The 10305-nt window shown below is 42.6% G+C and overlaps 1 protein-coding gene across 1 annotated transcript; it reads right to left on the bottom strand.

Annotated features, from left to right (window-relative positions):
- Window positions 1–279: 279 nt before the first annotated feature.
- Window positions 280–9942, bottom strand: TNIP2 (TNFAIP3 interacting protein 2). The gene is made up of 6 exons (XM_033061303.1): window positions 9432–9942; window positions 7075–7380; window positions 5289–5372; window positions 4475–4756; window positions 3999–4118; window positions 280–3510 (listed from the first exon to the last, which is right to left on the bottom strand). Exons 1-6 carry the CDS (start codon window positions 9873–9875, stop codon window positions 3229–3231), a joined length of 1518 nt encoding a protein of 505 aa, XP_032917194.1. The 5' UTR covers window positions 9876–9942; the 3' UTR covers window positions 280–3228.
- Between the last annotated feature and the right edge of the window lie 363 nt (window positions 9943–10305).

Below are 10305 nucleotides of genomic sequence, written 5' to 3'. Positions count from 1 at the left end.
AATTATCTCCTGGCTGTTCTCAGCCTCTGGCATCTGTCTGGTATTGGCATCCCACTGCAGTACAGGCAGTGCTTGCCTGAATGAGAGATCTACAGAAGCCTAGACAGGAATTAACTTTGCCTGAAAACAGGGTTCATTTCTCTTGGATGCCTTTTGTTACTAATACAGCAAATAAGGAACTGAGCCCCATCCATACAGTCAGAGATTTTCTGTATGATTTCAAGAGTCTCTTGTGTGAGGATGTCTCTCTGCAGTTTTACAGATGATGCATGTTTCAGTGAACAAGTGTAGTACAAATGGATAATGAAAGTTCACAAAGTTTGTGCTACTGAAGTTCCTTTCACTGCATGCAGTTACTTTCTTACTCACTATGTCTTTATTGCTTTTTTTTTTTAGGAAAGGAGCTGGGTTGCTCATTCAACCAAGCAAGACACTGTTTGGACAACCATCCAACCAAAAGAGAGCACCAGTGTGAGGCCAGAAGGAGCTTTTCTTAATTTAGAGGGTTCAAAAATGCTGGAAACTCACAGCCACTTTCACTTCAGTGTTGAGATAGTGGAGCTGACAGGTTTTGTGCATTCTGGTTTACAAGTTGAGAAATGTGACTTGTGAAGTTAGGGGGTGGTGGCAGTTGTGGGGATGCCTTGGTGGGTATGCTTTGCCTGGTGAGGAGGGGTAGGTAAAGATTTTGTAGTGTTTTATCAAGAGATCTACCAGTGAATTTGGTTTAAAAGTCAAAGCACTTCATAACAGACAACTTTTCTTAGCAGTAGTGTGTGGCCCATCATCTGAAACAAACATTTGCATGTAAGACAGTGATAGTTCTTCATAGCGTAACATTTCTTGGTTAAGAAGAGCAAGAAACAGTCATGCTTTTTACCAGCTGGGGGAAAAAAACCAAAAGCCTCAGTAGAGGTGAAGTCCAACAGCTCTGAAGAGAGGCATTTTTATACAGAAAACCAGATGATCTGTCCTAGATTTCTACCACAACTAGTCAAATACCAGTCCTCATTTATTGCACTTACTGCTTTATGTGGTAGCTGTAATCTGTGTTTGATCTGTAACTTCACCTGGTTTTGTTTGGTAGTCCAGTGCTGGAGGTATATTCAGTTTCCCAGCACTGAAGTGCTCTCCTTTCCCAGGATTAGTATGAAACTAACCTCTGTTTTGACTAAGGACTAGTTCACAGAATTTAAATCCACAAGAATAGGCACTATTAATTTTAGTGTACTGCATGTTCTCCTACCTCCTGCATCTATTTCTTCTTAGAAATTATTATTTCTTATTGTAGATCAGTCTATCCAACTATACCCACAGGGATTAACATAAATGGAAACCTATAGCAGACTTCAGCTTCTGATAGATATTAAAGCAGTCGTCATCTCAATGCAATTTAAAAAAGGTACTGCCCAGACCTAACTTACTTTACTGCTATGTTTGTTTTCTTAAGTGTCTCCTAGTGTAAATCAGTACAAAACTCAAGTTCCTGTTTTGCTGTATCAATCACTGCCATTATTATATTGATGTACACTGAAGCTGTAACCAGGCTTGTCTAATGAGAACAGTCAAAAAAGTATGATTAGCTTATGCAAGTTTAATCATGGCTCTCAGTTTATATTCTCTGGGCTGAATGTGATCTGTAAGACCTTAGAAGGTAATGTAAAAAATGGTCACTAAAAAAAACCCAAGAAAAATTAAAACTTTCTGTATGCTTGTGCATGTTGTATTGGGAAGAACAAGCTAGTAGTGAATCACAGGATTGCAATTATTGTAGATTAGATTAACAGTAACCATTGCTGCATGCAAGGGCCCAGGCATTGCCTTTGGTAATATCTCACCTAAGACAACAGTGGCATAAACCATCATCTTCCTTTGGGGCTACAACAGGATCCCAAAAAGGAAATATCCAAAAAACATCCACATTCCTCTTGAAGTGTGGAACAGGGAATGAAGCAAAGTAGAAAACAGGAGTGTTGTTACACAAAGTAAGTTTTCTTTAATTATGAAGTGTCATGGTTGCACTAGGCCTTTACTTTCTATCCCATCCTTGACTCTTGCCCTGACACAGTGAGAAAACAGTTTCAGCCTCACCTGGAGTTAAGGCTGCAAAAACCTGTGGGATTCTTATATTTGTACACTTTAATTGCAGCTACTCCTTCTCAAAACAGTCCTCTGCTGTTTGTAGAAGCTCTCTCCAGTGCAGACAGGATAAGAAATTTAAGTTAGCATTAACAAAGTCATGTGTGTGTGGCAGGGTTCAATGCGTTCCTGTGCCTCTGAAATGTCATTCTTCTGCTCAGAGATGATTTTCTTTTCAACATATTTGAAAATTGTTTGAGAAGCTGGTTATCACTAAAGTAATGAAATAACTCATATCTGAAACCATGACATTTAATTAACCCTTAGTATAGTTACTATTTCACATTTAAATACTTACACCAAAAGAGATTTTTTTACTCCTTTACTAATGTAGTAAAGCAAATGCACAATCACTTTTATTATAAAAATAATCCTTAGGTCAAATAGGAATACAATTAATAATTATACAAATATACATTTACAAGTCTGTAAGATAGATACTTACGGCACAGAAAATATAAATATCCCTGTACCTTGTTTCTGTGCAAAAAGGCAGGCTAGTTTTAGTCAATAACCAGCCCTTTTATGTTTTCTTCACTTCTGATTTCAGTTAAACAGAAGGATTTTCAGATGAGGTGTCTGACAGTTCAGCCTCAAGAGTCAAGAAGATACTTTCGCTTTTAATCCACATAAAGCACAGTAAGATTTTTCCTATCTTCTGCCAAAATATTCCTTCCTGTTCTTCAGCCTACATTTTTTGGAAGAGGAGGAAAATTTCAAGTTCAGTAATTTTTTTTCACAAGCCATCAGACTGTGGCAGAGGATTAGACCCAAATAAAGTCAAACTGCACTCTGAAGCTAAACTACCACCGTAGGTTTCAGTTTAGTTTGTAGTAGAATCTCCATTACATTTGCCTTCCTTGTATCTGTCAAAAATAATTCTTCAGAAAAACACTTTGCTTTCTCTTAAAGCCTTTCACACAGTCCAAGAGAAGGCAAAATCAAGCAAGAGGTAGATACTGTTCATCCTCCTAATTCCCCAGAGCTCTCCATTTGAATTACTCTGTTTTGGGACTGTAGGAGATATGTAAAGAGCAAGTTTTATGTCTATAGAAGTAGTGATTGACTTACACCCCTCACAGCCTGTGGTCACTGACAACACTCAGCAACATGCTTCAGGAATTCATCACTGAGTTCATCACTGAAAAACCTCATGCAATGAGGGCATCTGAGTTCACCCTGTGCCCTGCCTTCAGATCCCAAGTTTCCATTGTCCCCAGGAGGAGAAGCTTGTTCAGACTGTGAGTTTGTTCTTCTCGTGCCTGTCTGGCCCGGGCTGTTGCCTCGTAGATGTTCAACATTCGTCTGAGCATACAAATGATTTTGGTTACCAGCATGAACTCTGAAATGACTGCTTGTGTCTCTTGGGTCCTAGAAAGAGAAAGAAGAGCTGTTGAAAAAGATGCAATAAAAATATATTCTTTAACGGGTGGTATTTTATCACCTTTATCTGAAACACCACTCAAATATTTATCCGAGTACTTGGAAATAAATTATTAATCAGTTATTGCAGTGTTATTAATATTGTTGTAAAGAAGGTTTGTAGAAAACACAGAACACAGCCAGTGTGCTACTTTAAAGATGCCAAGAGCCATGGCTGTCCTCTGCCTTTAAAGAATTCACCCTTCCTATGTTGATCCAAAAGTAGAAGAAAAAGGGACTGGAAAGGGGTACTATATTTGAACTAGGAAGCATCTCCACCAGAACTGACAGTGAAACAATATAAGTTTTTGATAGCTGCACTGAGCTGGAAATGTTTTAGACATAGTAAGATATTTTAAAATATATTTTAAAGTATATTTTAGTCCCAAATTCTGTTGACAGGCTTAAATTAAGAAAGGAGCATGCTACTTTCTTACCTGTCTTCTTGCTAACTGATGTTGCAGACATGCAATTTCTGCCTGAAGTTCTTGTATTTTACTCTGTGCTCGTTCTCTGTCTGATCTCTCAGATGTGAAATCATCTTTATAGACCAGGACCTGAAATAGAATTATTATGTTAATATTTTGTAAATTAGAGCATTGGAAGGTTAGGTTGAAAAGCTGAGACTATGATTCCTTTGTTACTTATTCCCAGAATCTCAGTAGTATCTTCTCTACCACATCTGTATTTCAAAGGTGTTTGTATTTCTTTTACAAATCTTTCATACTCTGTATTAAGGCTAGCAGAACTGCATGGGTTCTTTCACTAGTGAGTTTCCTTTAAATCTGTGTTGTAAACTATCTATATAGCAAATGTGCATAGGCAGGCAAATAAATCCCCTTTTCCCCTTGGACTTCAGTGGTCTGGGGAGAAACAAAGAATTCCCATCTCTAGGAAAAAGAATCTTAATGACCTGTTGCTCCAGCATTTGTATGCGCTCATTATCTCCTTCACTGGCCTTCTTCATGTCTTCTAGTTCTCTCTTGGCTTTTACGCACTCATTCATTTTTTCTTCCAGTAGTTTGTTCAACCGGAATATCTCCTTGTGCATCAGGTCAGAATTCCTCTGTGCTGGAGTTGTGCTGTGGTGCTGCTCCAGCTGTGACTTCATCTCCTTCAGCTGCAAGTGGAGTCTCTTCACGTACTCGTCCCTACTCGCATCGTACTTCTGCCACTTGGCGTTTAGATCTTCCACCTGAAAGTTTATCCAGGAGAGGCATGAAGGACAGGAAGGCACAAACTTCCAGGCTTTCATAGGCTGTCTACATGTGCAGGGCCAGAATTGTCTAGGGGATAGTGTAACATGCTGACTGGAGCCCTGAGGGTGGGTAAGTCACTGTACAGGAGAGCAGGAGAGGATTGTGCAGACTCCTCATGGGCAGCCTTCCCATCTCCCAGTATTAGATAATGTGGGAAGGGAGGGGTTGGTGTTCACCCTGGGCCTAGTGCTGTTCTTCTGGAGTGGAATACTGATCCATGGAAAGAACAGGAAAATTTTCTTCTCACTGTACTTTTAACAACAAAAAACCCAGTTATGTTACAAATTATGTAATAAGCTGTTCTTAGCTAAGGGAACAAAAACCATGTGCCATGTTGAAAGGACAGAAAAACTGTCTTGCTTAAACTGCCATGTAATTTAGATTAACCGGGTTTATCTACTCCAAATTTACTCTAATTTCAAACACTTAACAAATATTAATCTACTGTAACAAAATGAAAGTACTCACGTGAGCTACTTTTTGTTTTAACATCCTGTTTTCCTCTTGTAGGTTGCAAATAAGAGCTTGAAGTGAAGTTTCATTGTCTAAAAGCTGTAATTTTCAGATAAAGTGAGGTGTTACTTTAACATAAAAATCTCAGATGCTGTTTAGCTGTGCTGTTAACTGGAAGTAATCTCTTTTTTTTAAGTCATGTAATGACACATCTAGGTTTTTACGACCTTGGTACTCCTATTAAATAGATCTCAACAACAGAGTTTAAGAGTTTACACAAACTCCTTGCAAAGCTACTGGTCTGGAGTGCAAGAATGCATGACAAGGACACAGATATGCCTTCATCTTGCTTTGTTATTACTGTCAATTTTGGCCAGTACTAGGAAGAAATTACGGAGGGGAAAAAACCCTGCTTGCTAAATAATTGACTAAAATGATACCTCTTTTTTATAGTTGTGACATCTGCTTAAAAAAACCCCGGTGTACATGAGTAATATAGAACACTTTTGTGCAAAATTCCCTAGAATCAGCTAGTAATGGCATCTGAAATTTCTCCTCTTCAACAGGGAAGTCCCCACTGTACAAGGTTAGCTTCTTATTGCATATATCAAAGTCAATCAAGTTTCCTGTCTATCAATTACATGTTAAATATGATAATGGCAAATGCTTCAAGTCCCTTAAAAAGTCCTTTTTTCTTCTATCTACTCAACTCCTATTTCTTACAAGTAACTTTAATGTAAGTTTTCTTTGGAAACACTTCTGGGATGTTTGACAAAGCAGATGTGGGTATGTATAGAGTTCTTCACAACAGCACAGATGAGTGGTCATGTGAAAAACAGCATTACCACAGTGTAGCAGTAAGAACAAAAGTCAGAATTATTCTTTTTCATGAGAACTGTCTGTAGCACCCTACTCAATGCTCTGATCTGTTACTAGAGGCAGAACTGCTAATGTTATTTCCTTATGGTGTTTTAATGAATTACCTAATGACTATCAGCCATCAGGACTTCTGGAAAAACAGAACAATGATCTACGTTTACCCCATGGCGAGAACTTTAACTGAAGCCTCAACAGCCATGTACACCAAGATCCAGGTGTTTCATTGTGCCCTGCTGTAGCATTTCTGACACTGTCCTATTATGAAGCTTTTTTTTTAAACATCCCTCCTGAAGAGAAGCACTGCCCTGCACTCAGATGCCAGGGGGAATCCCAGAGCAAAAAAAAAAAAGGTAAGACACCTTGACTCATATTCCCCACACCAACTTTCTGTAGGTCTGTACTCCATGTGCAAAGGCCAAATCCTGATCAGAGAAGACCAGATGTTACAGAGTTCTTAATATAAATACTACTTTGAAATACCTCTGCTTTGTTTTGTGATTTTGATACTTAAACAAGTAATCAGGAGAAATCAGCTTCAAAATCACAGCACCATCTAGTGCTGCACAGAAGCAGGAGTGGTATAAGGTAGGTACTGTCTCCTGGATATTAAGGGAAGAACTGTAATCATGGAATTGCTGAGGTTGGACAAAACCTCTTGAGAGAAGAAACCTCTCAAGAGATTTTCTCCTTTCCAAAAAAACCTTCTGATGATATGGCCAAAGTTGAAGTGGTAGACAACTGCTTCTATCCTAAATTTCAGATCTGCAGAATTATTTACCATTGCCATGGCAGTCTTAACACCCTACATGAAATTATTTACAGGGCTGTTTCTCACCATTCCCCAGTTACAGCTATCATATTGTAATTAACATTTCAGAAGCTAATAAGGCTTTAAAGACACACACAGTAGCTGTAAGAATACCTGATTAGATCTTTCTGTAGCTATCTGGTCATCTGAATTCCCCTTCTCTTTTCTTTGCTTCTCTTCTAGACATTTTGCCAGATGTTGACACATTTCTGCTGTGGATGCTAATTTGCGTTGAAGTTGGTGAGTTTCATCAGTGAGTGAACGGCACAAAACATCACTGGTGGCCTGAGCCTTCTCCTTCTCCGCCAAAGTCTTCTGCAGTCGCAAGATTTCTCTCTCCTTTTCATATGGAGGCTGATTTATCATCTGCTGTATCTCTCCATTTTTCTCCTCTAGCTGCTGATTCAGCTTCTGCACTTCCTAAACAGAGGGGCAAGGGGAAGTTACTTAAAAGCAAAATACACTCAAAAGCTAAAATACAGCTAAAGCTGGTTTCAATATTCCAGTAATTCCTTCATTATTGCAAAGTACTTAAAAAGTAGCCTAAATCCATTTCATTTCTGTATGATCACAAGACCTTGGAACTGTTGGATCAATCCATCAAGAACTGCTCAGGCAGCCATGCAAGCACTTTCTAATCAGTAGAATGGAGGAACAAGCAGGAAAATTCAGGAAGATTTTATAAAGCAGCAACAAAAACAAGAAACAAAGTAGTTTAAGATGAATAACTGTGGAGACTGAAAAATACTTACGGGTCCTGCACACTAAACTACCAGATAATAGGGATTTTCCTCAAAAGAAAAAAAGGAACTGTTAAGTCATCAAATCCAGTGAAGTGTGTTCACTGCCTGGCACTGCCACAAGGACAAAGCAGAGGCAGCACACAGAGCAACTTTCCCACCTAGGAAAGGATGGGAATGGCAAGGTAAGGACAAACAAGCAGAAAATACAATCCATGAGCAGTGGCTCCAGGTTGGCCACAGCTGACTCCCAGCTACATGAGGGGGTCTGACACACCCCTGGGAAACAACTGTGCACTTTGTCCTGTCCTGTTGGAAGCTCTGTGGGATCATCCGCACACATTAACATCTCCGCAGGTGTTTCGAGAAGGAAGAGGTTTGCTTGGTGACTGGTGTAAACAACTGAAAGGCACCTGTCCTACTTTGTATACAAACAAGCTGTTTTTTCACACCCTCAAGAATTAGCAGATGCTGGTACCAGAAACCTCTGCAGCACTGTTCCTCCACAACTGAGGATCTCTGGATGCCAGTGCAGACCATGAGCTCCAATCCCAGCTCTGTCATTCTAGGAGTAGACAAATTTACAGCTCTAATAGAGCTGTAAATCACTGGGATCACTCTTTGCCAGCACACTGGCCTCTGGCTTCACAAAAATGTCTATTTGGTAATTATTTCAGCATTCTGACTGGGCATAGCATTTTATTCTTTCAATAAATAAATATTAATATTGACATAAACAGCACTTGTTCTTATTACTGACATTTAAATTCTTTCACATCATGCTGAATGCTAAACTTCCCCTTTCAAGATATTCAGCATCAGCCTTTCAAACATGTTCAGATACCACAAGTTTGTCACCTGTCTCCAAAGTGTCAGTAAGATCATCTCTTGTAACAAATTTCCAAACATGAAATCTTTAAAACGTATTTTAGGTGAGTGTCATACATGGAAAATGTTTTGTATAAGCATTAGGTCAACACATTACTTATGACAAAAACACTTGTTTCAGTTTTAAGTACTGCTGCTCAGTTTGGAAATTACTTCATGCAGCTTAATCTAGAAATAAGTGCTTTTAAAATCTTTGAGAATTTCAGGCTGAACCTGGGAAACTCTTAATGACAGTAACCAAAACAGCACTTGTGCTGGATGGGGAGGGATGCAGTTTTCAGGTTTTTTTCTGTCAAGAAAAATACTGATTTCCCCAATCTATCGCCACCCAATCCAGACTTGTCAGTTACTTCTTCAAATATGAACGTGCTACCTCACTGTAATACAAAAATCCATTTTTAAGAGCACTTTAAACAAAACACTTCAATAGAAAAATTTGTCATCAGCTGATTATCTTTGAGATCAAAATTGTTGCATCTGATAAATTCAATGAGCTTTTCACTGTTTTTCTTTCTCCTCATGAAAATAGTTACATGAAGATTTATAGAGCCATGCTAAGTTTTTGGTTTAGGCTTTTGCGGTTCTCCTTTAGGAGCTGAACTCAAGGAGCGGCGCTACCTTTGGGCACAGACGGGCGAGCTGCTTCGGGCAGCCGGGGATGGAGCGGGCACGGCTCGGAGGGGCTCAAACCGAGCGCTGTCTCCGGGCTGTCAGGGCTGCAGAGCGCGGCCCCAGCGCTCCGAGCCGCAGCCCCAGCGAGCGCTCCGGGCAGAGCCCCGCACCCTGCGCCCCGCTCCGCGCGGCCGTGCCGAGGGGCTGCTGCTGCTGCTGCTGCTGCGTTACCTGGCTCAGCGCCTCCACTCTCCGCGCCGAGAGCCGCTCGCTGTCCCTCAGCTGCTCGCGGGCCTGCCCCAGCTGCTCCAGCAGGCTCTCCACCAGCGAGCGGGCCGGCTCCGCGCCCGCCGCCGCCTCCGCGCCCGCCGCCGGCCGCTGCCGGGCCAGGCTGCCCCGCAGCTCCCGGATCGTCGCCTCCTTGGCCGCCAGCTGCTGCTGGAGGTGCTTCAGCTGCTGCGCGGACTCGTGGTACAAGGTGCAGAGCGCGTTGTAGCGAGGCACTTTGTTCTTCAAGCTCCTGTTCTCCCGGTGCAGCTTCTCCAGCGTCTCCTCCACCTGCTTGAAGCGGGTCACCAAGGGGTCTGTGCTGCCGGCCTCGCTTACCGAGCACATGGCCGAGGCAGCTCCCTTCTCTTCTTTCTCCAGGGCGAGCAGGAGCCCGGACAGGTGCATAAAACCCCGGAGCAGAGCAGACCAGAGGCAGCGGCTTCGCTCTTCCGCCTTCCCTGCCGGGGAGGAGGCAGCCGCTCCCTTTAAGGGCTCGCAGGACCCGCCTCTCGCCGCTGGTTTCTCCGGCGGGGCCGGGCCGGCTCCGCCCTCGGGAGAGCCCCGGCTGCGCTGAGCCTTTCCCCCGCAGGCAGCGCGGGACGCGGCCCCGGGGCAGCGCTGCCGGGGAACCCCGCACGGCGAGCGGGAGAAGCGGCACCGGGGGCGAGGGCAGAAACCTGGGGGCGAGGGAGCGGGGCGAGCAGGAGGCTCCGGGGGCACGGGGGAAGTCCGGGCTGAGCGAGGGGGTTGCGGCAGGAGGGGCTCTAGGGGAGGAGGGGTCCCGGCCGAGCCAGGGTCCCTCGGGGGCTTGCGGGCGGCCCCGGCCCCGGCCCCG

Source organism: Catharus ustulatus, chromosome 5 (assembly GCF_009819885.2).
Source record: "Catharus ustulatus isolate bCatUst1 chromosome 5, bCatUst1.pri.v2, whole genome shotgun sequence".
Classification (NCBI taxonomy): domain Eukaryota; kingdom Metazoa; phylum Chordata; class Aves; order Passeriformes; family Turdidae; genus Catharus; species Catharus ustulatus.
This window is presented reverse-complemented; position numbering and strand designations above follow the sequence as displayed.

Bases quoted from the DNA above. Each gene is read 5' to 3' on its own strand.
- TNIP2 (XM_033061303.1), bottom strand. From the start codon at position 9,875: ATGCACCTGTCCGGGCTCCTGCTCGCCCTGGAGAAAGAAGAGAAGGGA. The intron at 7,381-9,431 runs GTAACGCAGCAG...CCCTCTGTTTAG, and splicing joins GAGTGGAGGCGCTGAGCCAG to GAAGTGCAGAAGCTGAATCA. The intron at 5,373-7,074 runs GTATTCTTACAG...TGAAAATTACAG, and splicing joins CTACAGAAAGATCTAATCAG to CTTTTAGACAATGAAACTTC.